Source organism: Harpia harpyja, chromosome 21 (genome assembly GCF_026419915.1).
Source record: "Harpia harpyja isolate bHarHar1 chromosome 21, bHarHar1 primary haplotype, whole genome shotgun sequence".
Lineage (NCBI taxonomy): Eukaryota > Metazoa > Chordata > Aves > Accipitriformes > Accipitridae > Harpia > Harpia harpyja.
The window spans coordinates 16576771-16599136 of record NC_068960.1 but is presented as its reverse complement, the minus strand read 5'-3'; the positions used below and the strand labels follow the sequence as shown (position 1 = coordinate 16599136).

The 22366-nt window shown below is 44.6% G+C and overlaps 1 protein-coding gene and 1 long non-coding RNA gene across 5 annotated transcripts in view; one reads left to right on the top strand and one right to left on the bottom strand.

The window, feature by feature from the left end:
* The first annotated feature begins 1100 nt into the window (after positions 1 to 1100).
* On the top strand, positions 1101 to 21844 carry LOC128134847 (uncharacterized). 2 transcript variants are annotated; one of them, XR_008232853.1, is made up of 3 exons: positions 1101 to 1250; positions 10287 to 10407; positions 20603 to 21094. It is a non-coding gene; the product is annotated as an uncharacterized LOC128134847 (long non-coding RNA). The 2 variants fall into 2 exon arrangements; XR_008232852.1 differs by lacking the exon at positions 1101 to 1250 and adding an exon at positions 21295 to 21844 and having other exon boundaries at positions 7141 to 10407; positions 20603 to 20735.
* LOC128134846 (uncharacterized) overlaps positions 2411 to 22366 on the bottom strand; it is a 60227-nt gene continuing 40271 nt past the window's right edge. For 2 of the 3 annotated variants that reach the window (XM_052773030.1, XM_052773029.1), the window contains 3 exons: positions 18257 to 18424; positions 3762 to 4367; positions 2411 to 3247 (listed from right to left, as the gene is read on the bottom strand). In XM_052773030.1, the coding sequence (XP_052628990.1) occupies positions 2821 to 3247; positions 3762 to 4367; positions 18257 to 18424 (1201 nt within the window). In that variant the 3' untranslated portion in view covers positions 2411 to 2820. The remainder of the gene's footprint in view (positions 3248 to 3761; positions 4368 to 18256; positions 18425 to 22366) is intronic. The other variant, XM_052773031.1, reaches the window with a different exon arrangement.

Here is a 22366-nt window from a genome sequence, read left to right as displayed (position 1 = left end):
CAAACCATCTTCGCAGAGGCAGAACTGCCTTCAAGGTACAAATGCAGCAGAGGAAAAGAAGGAAGCAAGGAGGCTGTAAAGGACAAATGTAGTGGGTATGCCCTATTGCTTTTTTCACAGGTTCCCTGCAGCTGATCACTTGGACTGCTGCGGCAGGTAAGGCACTGGGGACAGACTCTAGGGCTCAGAAGTTGCAGATACCTAATAATGATGTATGGAAGATCTGGCAAGTCTGGCCAACTCTAGTTGGATGCAAATAACCTGGAAGCTCCACTGTAATAGCTAAAAGCCATGACTATCAGGGTAAAAGATCTAATGCACATCTCTCAAATGGGCAGAAGCGATTCATACCACAACTGAACGAGAAGGAAGACACTGAAACCTGAAAGGGACCCAGAACTGACAATATCGAACAGAACCAGCCTTGATGATGCAAGGCTAATAAAAATAATTCATAGACCTGTGCTGGACCTTGTTACTAGTAAGGATGAGGACAACGTGGCTAAAAGAGATAATCGGAGCGTATTGCCTGGCCTCATGAACATGAGATGCCACAAAGCCTGTTCTTATGGGAACAACTGAATTAAGATTTTACGGGCAGAGAGGACAGGCAATACAACATATGAAGATTGATATTGCTAATACCTACATTGCATTTTCCTAAATTCTGTGTCCACTGGAGATTATGGAAAGCTCTGAAGAGAGACATCTGAGGGAGTTGAGGGTCTGGTCTGTCATAGAAAAGCCAGCCTGGAGCAGTGCCTACGTGAGTTCTGTGAGAGGAGGGCCAGCCTATTCCCACCAGTCTGAACCAAAGCGACACATTGTCCTCCAAAAAAGAGCCGTGAAAGCAGAACATAAATGCTTGCAGGAGGGGCATGGTTGTGTGAGACACAAAATTCCCCTCCATGGTGCACGGAGCCTTCCAGACGATTTGTCATAATCCGCCGCAGTGCTCACTGGGGTGTGTGATTTGCTTGGAGGGGATGCTGCCTCTCCAGCAGCTCCATCCATCCTACACTCACCTCCGTGCCCACTTGCGAAGGGAGCTGTCTGTGTGTGGGGACGCATCCTTTTCCCAGGCCCTTGCTTCAGTGCTGTGACCGCCCCGAGGGCATGTGCTGTGCACAACCCTGTGTATTGCTGTAGCTACCTGGTAATTTGCCAGATGTGGCTGTAGATCTTGGCTGTAGTGTGGTACAGAGAGGCTTCATGGGCAAAGTGCTGTGCCTGTGTCTGCACATCGGCTTGTAAGTAAAATCAGTTGCTAATAACAAGGAGCTTAAAGAAATGTATTTGTAAGCCCAGCAGAGAACAGTATAGATAGATCATGCTGAAAGGCAGGTAGGATCTCTCACACAAATGTCAGAATATCCTTGTGCAGAAGAGCCCAGAAGGTACACAGCGTGTCCTTGGAGCATACTTCCCCCTCCCATCTCCGAAGATGTCTGGAGCTGCGGAGGAATGATCTGCTTTTATTTTTTTTTTAATTGTTTTTATTCTTCTCCTCCCTGTTGATTTTGGAATAAGCTTAAGAAGTGGATTATATCGCAGCAGAGGGAAAGGTAGACTGAACTCACAGGTTACCCTTTGCTCATCTTGCCATCCTCAGTGGCCTGGCAGGGAGCAGCAGCAGTGTGCGGGACAGACATGTTCTGGGTTTTGATGTATTTGTCACCTTGAGACCAGGGAAATGACTGTTTCCAAGAAGCGTCAATGACTTTCTGAAAGGGGGTGCGTGGACCAGGAGGGTAGGGAAGCAGGATATTCCAGTGGTACTGAGCAAAACGGCACAAGGACATCCCTCCACCCCTCCACCTTCACCAGATCATTACAAAGTGGGCTGCAAGGCCAGCCCCGTGAGCAGAACCTGATGGACAAACTGTTGTTCATCCGCTGCACTTTGCTGGGTCCCAGACGGGGAGGAAGGGGCCCCAGGGCCATTTTCCTGTGTGTCCTCCATGACCAGCAGCCCCCTTCCCTTGGGGCAGGCCCCATAGCAGCGGTCGCCTCGTGAGGCCTTTGCAAGGGGCCAGCCTTTCAGCAGCATTGCCGTGGGAAGGCAGAGCACAGCTGATAACACGTGTGAGCTGGTCTGTCAGCTCAGTCATCAGAGGCTGGGAGAGGTGGAGGTCACAGACCTCTATCTGCTTCACTGGTGCCTTGGTGATTTAAGGGCATATTGCACACCCTTATGCCCTGGCCCCCAGTTACCCAGAATGGAGACCTGCTTGGGTGCACTGCAGCTGCTGACCTCCGTGCCCTGGTTTTCTGCCCGTGCAACCCAGGGTACAGATGGGCAGAGGAGGGTGGTTTGCTGCCTGGGTCTCATCCCAGCGTGTGTTCAAGTTATGATTGTTGATTGATATGCAAAGCATTTTTAGACAAAAAAAGAAAAGAACAGGCACAATTTTCTAACAAGTAATGTCATTTAATGAATGATATACTCTAGAAAATAGAAACTACCCAGATGCTGGTTGGTTGGTCTGTTTGGGGCTGGGAAAAGGCCCTTGCTTGGACATACAATGCCTTCTCTGGATTCTTTTGTCAGCATTTGTAGTTGCTGGAAACAAAGAAATGTCCATATATTGAAAGAGACATTAAAGGGGCAATTTTTTTCTAAAATGTGGGAAGTATGCAGAATGCCTTCCCACCCTGTCTCACTGGGCAAGTGGCATGAAGGGCTCAGAGCTCACCAATATCTTTACAGATGATTCACACCTAAAAGGGATAGACTCAAGCAACGGTACGTACCACAGTTCAGCCCTCTAAAATCATCGGAGACTTCTCACTTTGCAGAACATCTTGTGGGCTCTGGTGTTATTGCACTTCTTTCTGGTTGCTTTTCTGCACGTGTTGTGTCTCTTCCCTCAAGGTCTGGCTGCTAATTCCAGGGAATATGCTTTTCAGAATGTCACAGTACACTGTGTACAGCTCTGGGTCTATTTTGGGCTTGGGCAGAGATCGGGAGTTGCAGGCCTGTTCAGTGACTGAGTGCTGTAGCAAGTAGACATCGCTGAAGAGCGCGGTTAGGATCTTGTGTGCAGCCTTGTAAGGGTCGTCTTCAAACTGCACCATTGCCTTGAGCTCCGTCAGGGTATAGCCGTTGTAACGCTTGCTGTCTTCGGCCAAGGGCTGCACAGTCTCACCAATGTGTCTCACTTTCCACTTCAGGCATTTCAGTTCTTCTTTTACATCCTCTAGTTCTTTCTCCATGGCTTGGAATGCCTTCGCAGTTACAAATATCCTGCCAAGGAAAGAAGTGGCAGATACAGTGTGGAGTTCAGAGGCTCAGAGGAGTGAAATCAACCCAGCTTGCCTGGGATCGGACCACAGAGCCTGAGGTTTGAGAAGGGAGATACCAGCCACGTCACTGAATACCATCCCCAGCTCTTAGCTGTCAGGCTTCATCCTAACAGCAGAGTTTCCCTCTGCTAGTATAGGGAGAGATGTGCTTTCTCATGTGGAAGGAAATGCGGCACCTTAAAACTGTGCTCTGTTGGAGGAGCTGAGGTTGACAACCTGGCCCAGGGATGGTCTGTAATCAGGTCTGGAGAGCTAAATGAATGTATGGAAAATATGGTATTTTGCTTCTTGGATAATAGGTTTAGTGGGAGCACAGGGTAGTTACTGGAAAACAAACACTGGGAATACCTAAATCACAAAAGATATTTAGATTTTTTTTATCAGGGGCTCTTAATGACCCTATACCAAGTTGAGTCATTTGAGGACTTAAACATGTGTGTGGTCTGGATACGTACCTTTCATGATCAGGATCTTCCAGATCTGATTCAAAACCCTTTCCTGTATTCTTTAATCCAGTTTTAGAATAGCCAGGAGACTGGGAACTATCTTCAGGAGTCATTGTTGCTGGAGGCCTTGTGCTTTTCCTGGTTGGGGTCAGTGTGTGATCTGATGCTGAAGCTTGTATGTTTTGTGCTGTGTGAGGACAAAAGGTGTAGAAGGAAGTTGCATTGATCCCTGGACTGACCGGAGAGGAGTCAGAGTATTGCTGTGGCTTGGCTGAGCTGGGTGTTAGACTGAGCCTGGGGCTGGCTGGGCAAGATGCTGGAATAGTCCTTGCTCCGAGTGGGCTGGAACACGATATTGCTAAATTTTTATCTCTTTGCTCAAATGGTTGAGGGTTTGGTGATTGTCCCGGGGCCAATCTAGTGATGGAGGCGATGTCCAGCAGGGTTTGATCCTGAACCATGGAGATCTGGCTGGTTGGTTCTGATGAAAGTGAAGAGCTGCTTGATGTGTCACTGGAAGAGCTTGACGTAGCGAATGGGGGTATTTTCTGAGCATTATGGTCACTCCTGTTCCTCTGCGTGCTAGTGACATTTAGAGCTGGGTGTTGTGAAGCCCTAAAGAAAGACAAACACACTTTTTCCTCTGGACTGGGCTAAAGGCTTATAAGACAATTTTAGGCCTTATTTTGGGACCATTTTAAGCCTGTTTCCCATAACCGTATTTCCCCATAGGCTGATTTGCTTCTCATGTCTGTATAAAACCCTCTGCTTCTCATGACCAAGAACAAGTGTTTGAGAATAAGGCACATAAATTCAGCACCAGTTCCTCCCTGGTGCCAACTAAGCATTCATCAGCTATCATCAGTGTGATAACCACTGGCGTGTCAGTGTTCTCCTTCCCCAAAGTCATACACCTCTGCGAGAACCAAGGATTTGCTGCTGGGGAAGGACAGGAAGGGAAGAAAGCTACTGACATACTGACTGTGACAAATTCCAGTCAGAACACAAAAGGATAAAGCCTGGCTTGCAGGTTGCCACAGGACCTGCCCTTGATCATCCCTGCAAAGTGTGAAGACCTGCCTTCACCCTGGAGCCCCACACATTAGTCTCCTGGTAGCTCTGCACGGTTACCCAGTGAATTAGGAGATAAATAAACAGGCAAGATAAAACCAGAAGGGCAGCACAGAATGACATCATTGTTCCCGTGGTGATATTATAGGACATTTCTTTTATACAGCATGGTGTGTTAAGGACTTTTCTTTCCCTCCCCTAAGCTATAGACTGTGTACAGGGCTGACCAGCTGTTTTAGGTGGCTGGAAATGCCAGCTGCAGGGGATACCAGACTACCCCTCCCGAATATTGTTTCCTGTACTTTTCTGCTGGCTGCTGCCAGGCAGGAGAGATCCCAGTGCTTTTTATGGCTAAATTTTGCTTAGTTTGGCAAGACTGATGGCAAGAGAGGAAGATGTACCCCTGTAGACTGGAATTGTCCTGATGGGTAGCGGATGCAGTTAGAAACGCCTTGACCTTGAAGGGGAACAGAAACATACGCACTGTGCAGATCATGATTCAGGATTTCTAACAGCCAAAGGACATGACAAACTTTTGTAGCAATACCAGTGACCAACTGAGTATTCTTGTGCATCTGGTATATTCATATTCCTCTTGTGGTAGAAGACAGCAGAAAATCCTGGTCTGGATGGGTTATATGAGTTCTAGTGCATGAAATCCTGGCCTGTTAGTACCGGTGGCTTGAATTAGCTACATATTCACTTTTCCACCTCCCTACACCTTTCTCAGTGCTGGATGCAATTAAATGCCAAATTTTTAAGGTCCTAATGAGCATGCCTCACACCTATTGGCTTCAATAGGTTTAATTAAGGCCTTTGCTAGATCACAGAATAATTATCAGGTTTAAATCAAATTTAGAGTTTTTATAATTGGAAGAGCAGACAGTAACAGAGCTACTGCATAAAAACAGAGCCAAAAAAGAAGCATAAAATGAGTTACATAAAAGGCAGGAGAGAAAACAAGAACACACACTTCAGAGGGAGCACCCTTCCCCAGAAGTGCCTTGCTTTCATAAACTGGCTGAACAGGGGTGGAAGACAAGAATTGCCAACTAGATATAAGGAAAAGCTTTTTCACCCTGAGGGTGTTCAAAGACTGGGACAAAGGCCAAGAGAGGTATTGGGATCTCCATCCTTGCAGGTATTCAGAACTCAACTGGACAAGGACCTAAGCAGCCTCATCCAGCCTGGTCTAATGGACATGTTGTGAGCAAGGGACTGGACTAGAGACCTCCAGAGGCCCTGTCCACTCTGTGTTATTCTGTGATTTAGTGATTCTGCCTAACTATGAAAAGAACTTATTTTACCCCCCCTTTTCCCTTTGTCCTTTCACTTTTCTCCCCTCTGAGTCCCATCTTGCTTCCATTGGAGCCTCTGGGCTGTCCCCTTCCGTACTAACTTTATAGTGCCTGTTGCAGGAGAGTCCCTCATAAATAAAAAGGTATTTAAAGGAAAAACAGTGTCCTTGCAGCCCTCTGGCTCAGATGGATTGCTACCCCTTCTTGGCATAAGTCAGAGTCGGTAGCTCAGGCCATTGGCAGAGTGGGCTGTGGGAGCAGGGGAAGCCTGGGGCTGGGCATCTTTTTTGTGTTGCCTTTGTAAATTGAGTTGCTGTTTCTTGGTCTCTCCTGAAAGCAAGGAATGATGGCTTGTAGCGTGTTTGGTCATGCTGTGGAGGTGTTCAGAAAGTTGGAATTTGGCACAGGTGAAGCTGATTGATTGTTCATTTCTCGTCAGAGAGACTCCAAGAGCTGGTAAACTTGTGAGGCTCTAGAGCCAGAGGTTCTGGCTGAAGGAGAGCATCCCTGCGCCGCGGGGAGCAGGCAGATGGGGCGAGAGCTGTCTGTTGGTTTGTGGGTTGCTCTGGGACTGAGAGGAGGAGTGGAAAAGGGTGATCTTCTGGCCCAAAGAACACAAAATTACTTGTTATTTAAATCAGAGCCAAATCTCAGGCATTCCTTAATCTTCACTACAAAACCCCACATTCAGGAAATCCTTTTTGCTCTAGCAAAGTGTAGGAAACTTGTTCTGATGAGCAAATCCCATTTTACGGCAAGTAAAATCAAAACGCATGTTGTAACTTTTTTGTTAAAAATATATGTACTTGTTCTCAAATATCTACTGTGTAAAACTATCTGAACATTAAGAGAGCAACAATCCTACCTACTTTCTGGGGGGAAAATATAATACGCACAGTAACCTAAAGGCTATTTGGGTGCATATACAATCTGAAACACTTCATTTTACATCTTTAGCAGTGTTGGACAGGGTTGGCTTTTTTGTGGTGTTTTGTAGTTTGGGTGGTTTGGTTTTTTGTTTTTTTTTTTGCATAAATCCAGGATTAGCTGTAGGAGATGGAACGTTTATTGAAAGATGCAATTTAAGAGAGTGGCAGAAAACACGTTTCATAACTAATCTCACTGAGATTTATATAAAAACCATTTCCAATTCACCTGTGCACTGGAGGAAACAAAAAAGTATTATGAACTATCACTTTATTTTGCTTTTCTTTTCCACCCTTTAATTTTCACTGGCTGCAGTGCTAAACATGGGACTGAATTTACTTTTATCACCATGCTTATCTCAGAAGCAGAGGAGCTGGTTGCTTAAGAAGCAATCTCAAGCTTGTTAAAGCAAAATGTCAGTCTGGATTTTAGCAGAAGTAAGTGAGGAAAGAACTGAGACCTATAACTTTGGAGTTTCCTAGTGGGCAAGGGTTTGCCTGAAGACAGGAATGAAATTCCCATCGCTTTCAATATAGCAAGGCTGGATCTTAGATCTGTAACCATGGTGCTTTATCAGAGGGGATTTTTTTCCACCTGTTTTTATGTAGTGAATCACTATGAACTGAATAAATTACAGGAAGAATTGCAAGACCTGGAGTTGAAATCAATGCTGACATGAAATAGGAAGGTGATTGCAGCTGTCAGGTACCTCCACAAGGAGAAACCGTGACTCAACTTTGAGCGACACTTCAAATGCGTCAAGCCCTTGTTGTCTGCCTCCTTCCAGCCCCGTGCTGCTCAGCATATAAAGCACGTTCCCCGTTGTCAGAGTGACCTTGTCTGCCGTCTGTGCCTTGCCCTCTCCAGCTGAGCTTGTGCAATAGACTTTTTGTAGCACTGAATATAGAGACATTTGAAAGTTGCCTGCAAATCCAGCACCACTTCCCTTCTGTGGCACTTGAGACCAATTAAAAACAGTGGATATTCTTTTTTTATGAATAATTTCCAGCATGTTTTAAATCTAGAGTTTTTCTGATGATCTTATTTGAATAGAAAAAAAATGACAACGTGCTCTACAGTGAAGCACTGAGGGGCTGGTTGCATACATCTTACTGTAGACAGCCAGGGGTGGGAGGATGGTAGAAGAGGTGTGGGATGGACCCAGGGGAAATGCCTGCAGGGTGATGATATGAGAATAAATTTTTTTTTTTTGAAGGCCTCCTCTTTGTCAGGTGGACCTCCTAAAATGCCCCCACTGCCAAAACAGTGACTATATTATTTTTTTCATGCTGAATTCATTTTGAATAGACTTTCAGTTTTCTATGAGAAAAGCTGGTATCCTGGACCCTGCTTTTATCTGCCTCAAACAACAACCAAGGCTTTTAGCCACAGACAGTAAGTATATGCTGTTTCCTGCTCAGCTCTTGGCTCTTCTGAGCTACCTGTCTCCTCTTTAGCTTTGCCACCATACCTGTCCCTCCTTGTCATTTGTGACATTTCTCCCACCTCTCTCTTACCCCTTGTTCTACATCTATAATCCATACCTCTCCCATCTGCCCTGGGGGTCCCAGGCACATTGATCGAAGCAGCAGGCTCATCATAATAATGCCTAGTGGTGGGAGAAGACTGGAGGAGAAGGTGGAAGTGGCATGGACATATAGATGTCTGAAATCAGGTACAACTGCTCTGGAGCCTAATAACAGTGAGCATTTCTTGGTAATAAATAACTGCAATAACAAAAGAAATCCTGATGTGAAACTTCTTCTATTGTCTTTGTGTAGTGACTGTGCACAACTGGTGCATTGAGATCTCCCAGCCCTGCACTTCTGAAAGAAAAAGTTGAGACCTCCAAAGTAAAAAATGAGAGCAAATAGACTATTAAGAGTGTTTAGAACTTTGCAATGGAAATGCCAAGTTTGGTATGAACAAAACATGACTGGGGATATTAGATGTATAGGGGCCAGCGCCATATGTTTGCACAGGAAGGTAGCTTGGTGAGAGCAGAGGATGCCAATTTATAGCTACAGCTCCCTGATGCTGTTCTTAGCCCAGCTCAGGCAAGTTTAAACCCTGTTAAAGGAAAATTGTAGTTTAGTGATGAACATTAAATGGTTTAATACAGAATTATCAAGACTGAATATTGTATAGCCCCTATCAAGACTCGTCTGGAATCAACCTTCTGATGAAATTTATAATTTCAGGCCACTTGTCAAAATGGATAGCTTAGTCTCGCCAACAGAGGAACCTCCCCTGGTCCCGGCCTGGCATAAGGCCCTTTGTGCTACCTGTGCTCTCACAGTGACCTGGGCTGCTCGCAAACCTTTAATATTCTCTTTTCCAAAATCACCTGGTCAGTTGGTTTGTCTTCTACAACTGCTCAGTCTTGTTCTTTTATTTAAAGTTTTTAGTGTTTCACTTTACAGTGGCATTCCCCCAAAATCTTTGCCTCTCAACAAGGACCAGATGACCTGTTTTGTCTTTGTGGAAAGACAGAAAAAAGCATGATGTCTGAGGAAGAGTGAGTATTCCTTATATGCTGTTTGGTTCAAATTAGAACAGCCCCAGAGCATTTCTAAGTGAGGGCAGCTGACAAGTCCTCCAAGGAATGAAATGCTGGTTGAAGCGAGCAGCTGGAATAACTTCTGGTGATATGTCCTTGTGTCCTACTGGTACAGGACCATCTCTGCATGAAGAGTTCAAAAAGTGCTCAAAATGATCTGCCGGCATTTACTCTGCTAGTGGAATGCAGGGGGTGAGTTGACCAAGCAATGGTGAGGATTTGGTCTGTTCTGGGTGATGTGCCCTCTTCATTCAGGCAGGCAGGCCCCCGGATAACCAAAGGGCCAGCCAAACCTTTGTGGCTGCTCTGACTTTAGCAAAGCGCTTCCCATGTCCTTCTCTTGCCATTAACAATTCTCTGCTGGCCATGAGCCTGTTGCATGGGTAATGCAACAAAGAAGAGTGGGAGTATATGAAGCTAGAAACAGCATTAAGGAGAATCCTCTGATCAGGTACAGGCCAGTCATGGCATAATGGGCCTTGTTCCAGGAAGGAGACTTTTATCGGAAGGTTGTGAGGCTTTGTGCCATTCTGAGCAGCAGTAACTACTGTTTTTCCTCCCTAATAAGCATGAATAACAAAGATTCTGAAGCTTAAGTTGGATTCATAAGTAAACTGTGAACTGAGAGCAGAACTTCACTCATGTCACTTTATTAATATTGATCTGATTTCATTACAGTAGGTAACTGATGTGAAGCTGAAACTGATGCAATATCAAAGAATGGACACTGTACTTTAACCTGATACCGGACTTCTTGTTTGCAGTTTGCTTTTACAGCACTGTCAGCACACCTATGGAGGTAAGCTATGTGTCCTTTAAATTGAAGTACTGGGGCAGGGCTGGCTGTAGGACCAATAGAGCCTTGTTTCTATTCCTTAGAACACCTAATGTCAAGAATTGTTATTTGTTCTTTGAAACAAAGACATTTGGACAGTCTTCATAATGAAATAAGCACATTTGAGCACTAGCCAGTAGCTTGGCAGGTAGGGAAATTTCTTGGGAAATATGACCCAGATCAATTTTGTACTAATAGACATTTTCAGGCCTGTGAAAATGAAGGATGTGGATCTGCCTGTGGAAAGGTCCATAACTGACATGACATTTTCAAGGAGCAGGAGTTACCAAGTGAGCTGATGACAAACCGAGCTGGAAAGCAGTGCTAGCACTATCATGCCTGTGAGGAGACCGCCTGCAGTGACATGGGACTGGAGAGCTGTTCCAGCAGGTCTGATGGGGGATCAGGACCCTCAATTATTAGGTTTATGGACATCAAGCTTCAATAAGCATGTGGCTGAGACGTGCATCTCAGCAAGACAGAGGCAGCAAAATGCTATGAGGTTTCCAAAATTTAATAGCGCAGAGTCAGCAAGTCGCTTTCCCAAGTCTCCCTCCTGCTGACTGAAGAATCATTTGCTTTCTTTGCAAGGAAATAGATGCATGAAACGGCACACATCTTTCCTGGAGAGTAAAGGAAAAGTATAGTATTCAGAGCAGGGCAGGACCCATGCTCCAATATTGCTCCGTACATTGAACCACTGATTCCCATAGCTTAAAGTAAGAATTTTTGCAAGCACTGAATAAAAGCATAGCAATTTTCTGAGTAAGTAAGTGCAAGAAATGGCATTAATTATGCTAACATTATTGTCTACCAAACCTGCTTTCAATCATTTTTATATTCAATAGCATGCATCATCATGAATTGCTGATAAATATAGATGAAAAAAAGTAGTGATAATGAAAGTTATACAGGTGTAAATTAGAGCATATTTTTAAACTACTATGAAGTCACAGCTTCTTGGGATAACATAAAATTATAGGATATGTGCACATCCTAAATTGAATCCTGGAGAATTTTTTACTGTTCGTATGCGAGTTGATTATCATTTGGGCAACACTGTCTGGAAAAGCTACAAACCTCTATTTCCACAGCTTCCTACTCCAAACCTTATTCTTAACCCCAAGGAGCCAGCGTGGGGACAGTACAAGCCATTGTGTATTGGATATATTCGAGCTATGGTCACTTACTATTTGGGGAGCAGCTATGGAGGCACTGTAACCTCAGGTCCCCAGCCTCAGCCCTCTCCTCCTCAGTCCTGGAAAAGAGAATATAGAAGTAGCACCTTAAACAGAAACAAAGGCTGCTCCCAAATGTACAGAAATGGAAGGGTCAAAATCGATAGGAGTACAACATACCTGGGCTCCTCCCTCTATAGCCAGCCAGGCCCATTATGGAGATCGTAATGGTCTCAGGAAGGACTCGGTTCCATTGGCTTTGCCCCTCTCAGGGGAAAGCTCATGTAAAGAGGCCATGGGGAATAGAAATGAGGGGCTCAGGGCTGCGTCTCTCCCACTCTTTCACTCTTCAGGATGAATCTAAGCGTCGGGGACTAACAGCATTGTACAGTACGTGTGTGTTGGAAGTGGGTATGTTGCTAGTGCTACACCATTTAACTGCCAGTCCGTGTAATTTCCCAGAAGGAACAGCTCTGCGGATAAACCTTCCTGTGTTGCAGAATAAAGTACAGAATAAATTCAAGGCAGAACGTTACACTCATCCCTGTGTGCTAATGAAAGGTGAATAGTCAGATTGGAAATTCTTATTGATGTCCATGTGAAAAGATACTGGCTCTGTAAATGGGAAGTATGGTAGGTCAGTAGCTTAAAACCTGTTCAGATATTTAGGTGACCAAGGAGGAAATCAGAGCAAAAGGTTGGCATGTCTTTGGAAAGCATTGTTATGATCTGCACAACATCTTATATGAGTACAATGGAGTTAGAGAAAGAAAGCTGTGAGTAAGATGCATTAGAGAAATGTACAAAAAAGGAACAAATAGCGTATGCGAATGATTATTTGAAAAGTTCTGATTCTCATAAGGTTGGGAATGGTCCTGATTTATTATCTCTGCAATAGCTTTGGTCCCGCTGTCTGTTTCAGACTGCTCCTGGCACTTCAAACCTGCATTTTCTATCCCTGCAGAGACATTTTGTCTGAACTGGTATCAATGGCAGTTTGAACTCAGTTCACTCTAGAATTTCACCAGTAGCATCTGCCTGATGTTAGGCTGGTTTTGCAGATCAGAGTAAGGGCTCAGTCAGCAAGAAAAATGTTGTGAAATCAGCTGCAATGCCACAATGGGTATTGATGGACAGCTGCAAGTTGGCAAATGCTGTGCTATGGATGAGTGAACTGTGGAAGGCTGAATCTTCCAGATTTACTTGCTGAATTTGTTTGTTGGTTTAACAGCATCTAATAAGTGAGATTTGTTTCACAGCAAGCAAAAGGCTGGATATCAGACTGGAGACAAGGCTATGCTGATCTCTAGGGTCCCCTCTCCCACTGGTGCCGGGGTGGGCTAACCTCCTTACCCCAGTCTGCAGTGGCTTCAGTTCCAATGGGACTCAACACCCCTGCCCTCACACAGCCTGACCAGGCGTGGATGCATTTCCAAAAGCTGCTACTCTTTCTCCTCTTGTCAACAGTAAAAGAGGGCAGTGGGGAATTCAAGTTTTCTTGGATCACTTCACTAACTTTTTATTCCTTGCTCAAGGCAGTGACTAGCTGTCCACAAGGATCTGACCTGGCATTTGATTTCCACCCTTTCAGACCCCTTATTCCTGACCCCAGGCTCCAATCCTCACATACTCTCACCCCAAGCCTCTATGTTCCCTTGCCCCAGATCTTCCTCCCCATAGCTACAACCGTCCTTGTTCTGGCAGTGGTGACTCCATCTGCCCCACTAACACTTTCTGCCTTTCCTCCAGCATACCAAAGAAGCAGAGAGGAATGTTTTCGTTCTTTACCTGAAAGCAAAGTCCACCAGAGTTCTGGGAGCAAGGAAAGGTGATGGGCAGTGGCTGAAAGGGGATTTTTTAATACGTGAAAAAAGGAAGGCAAGAAACCGGGGACAAACTTGGGAAAGACATTCAATGTGAATAACCTAGCTGCACTGCCCCTTGCCTGAATGGATGTGACTATAGTATCAGTGTAGCCAGTTGGTCTAAATGAGCGCAATTCTTGTGAGCGCGTCCTAATTATTACACAGTCAAATGGGCAAAGCTGCTAAAACTGCTACGTCTGCTACCGATTTCCATCTTGCCTTCCTTTCACTGCCTTTTTAGAACCCCCAAACTAGATGGTTGCGCATTTATTAGATGTTACTGTAAGAAAGCTGAAGATTTGATAGTCTGGGTGCACTGAAGTTAGCGCTGCACTGGAAGGGTTACCCCAGGCCCCTGCTTGTGGGTCTCATTTTCTTATGGCCTTACAGGTACACTTGTGCAGGGTAGGGAGGAAAGTGTGGGATGTCATGGCATGACCCCACTGTGGAGCAGCTACATCTCTGTGGCAGCAGGCAGTAGCAAAGGGACAGCAGTCCTGGAGCTGCTATCTGTGTGCTGCAGGGCATTACAGAAGCCAAATAGCTGAGCAGTGGAAGAGGAGAAGGTCCTGGCACGTTGACATTCTTTCAGCTGACTGTCACATATAGCGTATCAGACTATATAGGAGATAACAAAGAATCCCTGTCCCTTCAACTTATCTGGAAGAATCCTCAGAGCAAAGGAAGCAGAAAGGTACGTAGAGGGTTCCTCCTCTGCTAGCTGGTGTGAACTGTAGACAATTGACCATGCTCAAGATCAAAGGGGCAAGAGTATTCATATGAAACAGAGAAGAAAGGGAAATTGAGAGGGAAGGAAGGGAGATACTTACTAGTAATTGACACCTAAAAACCTAAAATATTTAAAAAGATAAGCAAAAGATGTAGACAAATATTCAGTTCAAAGGAAAACCAGAGAAAAAGGGAGGACAACCAATAATAGGGCAAAGACTGAAAGCTGACACGTTGCAGATAATTCTACTGATAATTTTTTAGAACACTTAATATATGAATAATACCTCCAAGCCTGTATCATTTACCTGTTCTGCTTAGAGTTACTCTGAGAGCTATCATATCTTTTATATCTGAAGAGCTATAATATCTTTTGATTTTATGGTGTGAACTACAGAGTCTATTTTGTCTGGACTTTTCAAAGTATCCCGGGCCTGGGAAGGAAATAGCTGTTGAATGTAACACCATGAATCTTTGATTTTTCAGCAGCTGTTTAAATGTTTCCCCAGTGATAGAAACAGTAAGATGCTTAGCTGTTGAGAGGCAAAGTCTGTGTCTCTGCAGTTGCAGGTAGTCAGAGAATGTGGCTGCCTCTGTGTAAGCTGTCTGTTTGCAACTTGGTTGTGCTTATGTGTGGACTTAGGCTGGATAACTATATGCGCCATTTAAGGTGGAGTCAAACCAGGCTGTGGAGCAGCATTTGGGGAGTACACATATATTCGTGTCATTTTAAAGGTCTTTCCTATGTTCTTCACAGCTGAGGCAGTTCTTAGGATGCAGAGACAGGAGTTAACAAGCAGCAGTTAGGCATACCGTGCAAGGCTGACATGCTAGGGGAGGGGATGGGGTGAGCCGATGGAGAAGGAGGGGGTCAGGATAGCAAGCCGTGTGTTGATGTGGCTTGTCCCCTGCATCTCCTGCACTGGGTGGTGAATGTGGTGCACACTTCTTGAACTGGGAGCTCTCAAGAGAGCATTTCAGCTCTTTCATCTAATACATCTCTAGTAAATCTTCTGTTGTTACATACAGTTACATGCAATTAAAATTAAGTGAAATACAATGATATTGTGTTCGACCAAGTACTTGCAAGATTAGCAGTATTTTACTGTCAGTATTTTTCATAAAGCAAGTTTCTTCTCTGGGAGCAGGGGGCTGTAGAAGAATATTCCAACAAAAAACTTTTATCAGGCAAAATGGGGCTGACGCTTTTCTTCCCTGTCTCCCAGAAGATAAAGTGCAGCTGTTGGGAATAATGATTAAGCTTTAACTTTCACTAGAAATTTATTGCTCTTAGAAAACTGCCTATTGCACAAAGTCTAGTCAACACAGAGGCTAGATGTGTGCGTACAGTGGGTGCTGGATGTGTACTGAGGCAAAGGAACATGAAAAGAGGGTAGTGATACGTACAAAAGAACTGGAAGGAAGAAAGGCTGGAGGGTTTTATTTATGAGGTATGAAAAGGAACATGGAGGTGTAGGAGTAGGAGGGAATGTGAAGTATCCCTGGGTATATGCACAGGAAGGAAAGAGAATTTAAGTCATTTTCTATTTGTGCAAAGGAAGATTGGAGCCAGGGGAAGTTGTGTGCTTGCTGGGACTGCTGGCACCCACAGCATGTAGCAACATCGTGTTGCTAATTGATGACCCTTGGACCCCTGGCAGTGTCAGAGTATTCCCAAGTCACAGTAGTGATGCTGATCATGAATATGCTAACTTAAAAAAAAAATGGATGTAATGCTGCAAAGCTTTAAATCTCTGGAATGATCCCATGGTAACACTGTCTCTGGGCTTCTTATTAGGTATTCAGATACAACAATTAAAATAATGTGATATAAAAAAAGAAAGTCATAATCATGAAGTTTGGGAACACCACATGCTTGAGCTGTGTTTGCCAAGTGTGTGTGGAGGGGCTTGGAGGATGTGACCGACAAGTGAATTGTTCACACAAATTCAAAATGAGCAAGGAAACTGGAAGGACAGAACAAAATATACGGTCCAGTCATAAAGCAAGCGGTAGAGATGAAGCATTGTCTCTGTATGCTGGTCAGGGTGGCTCTGACCAGTATACAGAGCAGTCACAGGGAACAGGCTGTTCTATATGCATGTTGCCTAGTATGGAGCTTGTTTTGAACAATACATATAAAATAAGAGTTAAAACCCACATTGGTTTGTACTGGCCAAGGTGGGACTTGTCACTTGCCTTAGGCATATGTGTGTTAAATACCCTGCTAGTTGGGTAGGTAAGTTCTGACTTTCCTTCCAAGAGACCTGAAAAAGCCTTGATGCTGCATTCGGCTTTTTGTCATTCCTTGGGGCCCTTCACCTGTTTATCTAGCATGTTGGGGTGAAGGTCTCTCAGATTACAACTAGTCCAACATGGATTTGATTGTAAAGTGTTATGTGGTATTGATTTACATGTATATAAAAATGGGGGGGGGGAAGATGTTGTGTAATATGGTGAGTGCAAAATCAAACTGCACAATACCTGTGTGAGATAAAGAGGATAACTGTCCTCTATGCCATTAACGTTTTTTGCTATTTACTGTTCCAGAAAGGGATGCAGTGGTACGTAGTTTCCTTAGCATTTCCCAATGTAACATAACATAGTCAGTTGCTTACAATTCTGCCGGTCTCTCATCTGCAATTCTCACTTCATTAATTCGGCTGACTGCTTTCCCTCAGCTGACTGTTTTCCCTCACTGAGTGTTGATTTCTCCTGAGACACATGCTGACCATTTCCTCTTCACTGTGTTTGGGTTTTTTTTCTCACACACAGTATATTTTAAAATTCACTGTCATGTCTAAATGCAAAATTAGGAAAGTCATGGTTGTTTGAATCATTTCTCTCATCCTTCCAGACTGTCTGAAAGGTGGAGTGATCACTTGGAAGTCGGCTGAGGAATAACTGTAAAACAGAGACTGTTAGTTAAGGTTGGGTAACCGAAGCAAAGTAATAAGCATGGAAGTTCTCTAGTTCCTCCTGCTCAGTAGAGCTCCTCACTTTGATACTGAAGTGTCTGATCATTTCCAGAGCTTTCCAACAACTCTCTCCTATCACTGAGAAACTGCCACATTGGTCAGAAGAACAAGAATGAATCCTCCTTATGTTTTCTGCCCCCAAAATATCTTTACATTATTTCCAACAATAGGCTTTCGGTGAGGATTCTCTGTACTTATCAGCTCCTCATTCTGCAAAGGTACCCCTATGGAGTCCATCACACCTTCCCTGCTGTGCGAGGTCAGTACTTGTGTGTTCTTCACATACTGCAATTTTAAGCAAAGCCTTAACCTTCTCACGAAAGAATGTGGGTGGCAAGTATCCCAGTGCAGCCTCATGGGCCAACTAAGAGTGCATGGGGTCAGCAGTGTGGCAGGTAGGCAGTGTGCGCTGAGGGGCAGGGTGAAGGAGCCTCTCTGGGCCTTCAGGGCTCACACAGGACTTCTTAGAGTCCATCTAAGACCCTGGTAGCAGTGTGGGTGGCACTGTGTGGATGTTCCTGCAGTGCACATAATGTATGCGCTGTATTTGTGTGGAGGAGCTCAGGAGGATGGGTTGTGTGGAGGAGCCTAGGATGGGTTGGAGGCGTGTGACTATGGAAGATGGCAACTCCAAAGTGGCCTATGGTGGCTGGAAAATGTCTCAGCAGCCATTAGGATTATTGGGAGGTGCCTATTACATGTGCTGATAAAGGATGGCTGTAACATTTGTTATATTGCCACAACTTTACCATTCCAGAGAGGGAATATTGGCTTGCATTGGCAGCATAGCTTTTATGAATTCCTATGAATCACATGCATACTGTAAGGACTTGTGAGTTTTGTATTTAATGAGTATATGAGAAAAGGCAGGCACTGGGACATCACAAAATTTAAGAAAAAAACAGATCAAGGAGGATCTTTTGTGTTTGTTTTTAACACACATCTTCTCCAAGTGATCTCAGAAACGTCACCCACATGCGCTGAAAAGGGTGAGAGCCTGGATTTTCTGAGACTAGCAGAGTCCATGAAATCCTCCACTGATCGAGCGACTGACTGCACTGACCTTTCTCTGAAGTACTTGATGGCTTCCTGGTCTAGGAAGTTCTGCTCTTCTCGAAAGCCCTGCTCAAAGATTTTGCGCTTGTGTCTGAACTCAATGACAGTCTTAGTGTAAGAGTTCAAGGTAGTAACGGAGGCCGCCATGCAGCAGGTGAAAGAGCCCCATGCCAGACTGTGGAGAGAGAAACCAGCAGACAGAGCTGGGTTAAGACAGCAGCTCATGTTATATTTCTGACGCCAAGAGACACACATACACAGGATGCGACTAGACAGGTAAGTCAGTGGTGACAAACCCATTCTCCTCATCTTACCTCAAATGACCTGTTGGTACATGCTCAGGCAGTCAGGCAGGACGCTGGGCTAGGGGCTGGGCATGACTTTCATCCCATGGAGAACCATGTGGCAGAGTGCTAATGTGAACACACGGTGCACTCCGACAGAAGAGTTGAACACCTCTTGATTTCCCTTTGAAATGTTTCAGAGCCTTACAGACAAGTGCTAAAATCTATAAAGCAATAAGGAACTCCTGGAAGGAGTAGTGCCCCAGAGAACACGTCTTTTGGACCAGTGGAAGTTCTCCAGCATCCATGGGAAACTGACTGCACAATGCAACTGCAGGGGTGGTTTCTATTCTGTTTTTTATGCCTTCATGAGAATACTGTATTTCCTTCTTTCCTGGTTCATGGACATTTCTAGCATTCCTGGCTTATATCTGGTCTCTGAAAGCCTGACCAGAATAGAAAACAGCACTTCCATTTTGTGGAGAGATCGCATCTGAGGGCAGTGCCCCAAGTGTGCAGGCAGTGCTAGCCAATCTTGGTCAGCCAGTGGCAGGACACCTGCAAGTACCAACCAGGAGCATGGAGAGACAGAAGGAGAAGGAAAGTGGAAGAAAAAAAGTGACTGCCCGAATGCCAGGCTGGAAAAGCAGCAAGTGTTGTCTGGGTCTCCTGGTAAGGAGAGTTCAGCTGGGAGCTGCTCTGCTCCCTGTTCGTGGACTGGGTTTCTCCCCTGGTGCCTTCTGCCCTCCCTCCACATCTCTCCTCCAGCCTTTACCTCACTGATCTCAGGTTCAGATGTGGCTGGGGGGAACTCATGGCCCCAAGGAGTTTAGATGCTTTTTGAGCATGAAATGGGGCTACAAAAAAAGCACTGAATTCCTCCTTTTGTCTGCAGATCTTATCTGCGTTCAGGCTCCCTTTGACTTCACATTCAGCCCATCAGCTCCAGCTACATATAGTTCACAGTGGCTTCCTAACTAACTTGGATTAACTTAATCATCTGTGTCAGCTACACACTTTACCTGCTTCTTGCTTTCACCTTTTCTATAACCAAATTGAACATTGATATAAATTATGCAGAACAGAAAGAATACAGCCACAGTAGCATTATCTTATAAATACGCATTATCAACAGAGCCCTCAGCATAAGCTGTTTTTCCCATTCTGCAAAGGATCTGCAGAAAAGGAAACAGTTTCTAATTTCAAATTAGACAAAACTTGAAAAAGAACACATATTCATGAACTGAGAAACCTGGGAAAAAAAATGGTTCAAGTAAATGGAAATGGCTTATTTCAATGATTTCAAAATTCAGTGCATAGCAAGTCCTTTAGGGACTCCCATGGCAATGAAGTGTGTGGAGGCAGCCCTTTCCTAGTCATTTTTGAACTTATTTGCCTGATGCAATCAAATGAGAAGGAAGTGTAGTGAATCCTGTAGTGATGAAGTTGCCTTAGGTTTCCCACAGAAGTGGAAAGGAAACTCGTGCTATGTGTGAGTGTCCAGGCACAGGGAAGCCTGGCAAGTGTCTTCCTCTCACACAGAGTGTGTGGAAAAGCTCCAACAGCTCCAAACATTTCCAGCTGGGCTCCTAAAAAATATCAAGGAAGAAGCCAGCTGAAACCACATGCTTCACTGTGCCTGGCTGGTGCCTGGGGAATGACATACAGATAAAAATTTCTCTTGAAAGTTTCTGATAATTTCTAATCATTAACTCAGAAATGCTGAAAGGTTCAGAGAAGGAAATACAGAATGAAGACTCTCAGTGTGACCTTTGGTCTGGCATTTGGTAAAACATAATAATGAGACAATTACGACTGGTATGTTTTAGCTTTTATGGACCTTGGTTAAATGTTATTTAAGTGTGAAGAGTGGTTCTCCTCCTACCTGTAAGAGTTACATCCTACCTCAGGTGAAGACCTCTTTAACAGCAATGTCCCTCCATGCCAGCTGTCCCCCAGATGTGGTGGGACTGTACCTATAGTGCCTCGGGTAGCTGAGCTTAGAGCTGTGCTCTCAAGTTCCTCTGTCACTCAAACAGCTCAGGTTTTTGTATTTGTTTTCTTTCTAGAGGGGCTGAGCTTCAACATCCACTGATCCTCAGAGCCACTGAAAGCCTGTGCCTGGAGAATCCCCTGGCCCACTCCTGGCTTGTGCCAGGGCACAGACCAACCTCGAGGCTTTGCTAATGGCTTGGGAATGGGGTAAAGTAACAGGGACCAAGTGGTGCATTTTCAACCCTGGGACATCTGAGTAGATCACAAGCAGCCCTTCCTCATTTTGAACAGAAAAAATAGTTTTCCTATTGGCACTTGGGAAATGAATGGCAGTCTAGATCTCCACTCATGCCCTTTGGCTCATGGCCATGGGGAAGGTGTTCCCTGGCCCCCCTTTTCAGTGGTGGTACAATTCTCTGTGCTCTGACAGGTTGTCTTGTAGGATGCTGCAGTTGTACTTTTTACAGAAGGCTGTAAATAACGCTGATGTTTGCACTGCTGGTTCAGGGGCATTTAAAGCTCACGCTTCAGGCCATCACCTGAACCAAGATGGAGCAGAAGGAAATTCCTACATGTGCAGAGTTTCCAAACTCCACCAGGCTGGTGGGCATTTGTTTTTAACCCTTCTAAAAGCAGGTGTTCAATTCTGGGCGATGGCAGGGGAGGTTGTAGCTCTCTAGTCTGTACAGCAGTGGTAGTTCAGTGTTAGCTGGAAGGCAGAAGCCTTGTTTTTGCTGCGTTTGACTTTCAGACCTTCCTTTGCCAGGTCTGCTGCCAGTCACTGGCATGGCATGAGGAACCCCATGGCCTTCCTCAGGCTGCTGAGCACCACTGCAGGCTGAAAATGCTGCTGCTGTTCACGTGTGTCCCAGGGGAGCTGTGCCTGAGCTGATGTTTGCACCTTGCCCAGCGTCCTGCATAGGCAAGTATGTTGCCCTGGAAGGCAGATTACCAAATCTGAGAAGCTGCTGGTCTTTAAAGCACAGCCTGCTGTGCTGGGGCTGTGACTGCCTGGGGAGAGCTGCAGGCAGGGGATACACTGTTTGCTCTGGGACAAAGCTGCGGTTAGGCGAGCAGACAGCGCGGTGAGCTGCCATTGCACGATGGGATGCTGGGCTCAGAACAGCTCGCTCGGAGCGTGGGAGGGATGAGTGGGCACAGAGAGGGCTCATAATGCCTTACTGGACCCATGAGCCTCTGATGCCCATTCTGAGACATGGGGTTTCTTGTCTTTCACAAGATGAAGGAGAATAATCTAATGAGCGCTTTATCATGCTAGACATTTAACAACATTCTGAATTTTGAGTATTGCAGTAAATTATAAAATAGATTACTGAAGGCAAATTAATAGACAATATGCCTTATTATTTAAATATATTAATAATTATGCAATTATGACAGAATTGTTATAAATATTTATATAAATATTATAAATATATGAATGCAGTATATTTATAAGTTCATCAACATATGCAATAAATATTCATTATTGATACACAAAATAAGCTGTATTTTAAATATAATGTGATTTATATTTTGTAATATGTTACTAAAATGTTAGTAACTCCTCCCATGAAACACAGTATGGTGACGGGAGAAGGAAAGACTAGTAATTCCCTGCAGTGCTGTGCATAAGAAGTATTTGTATTTATTTATTGGTGTTAGCAAAGGTTGTTGTCTCTGCTTTGAGGTGGAATGAAAATAATATGCTATATTTAGAAATTAAAAAAAGAAAGTATTTTCCCTAGCTATCCAAAGAGGCTGATGCCTCTAGAGGGATGTGAATGTTGTTTGCAGGTATTTCTATTCTCCACAGTCTCCTATTCTTGTTAAGCTTC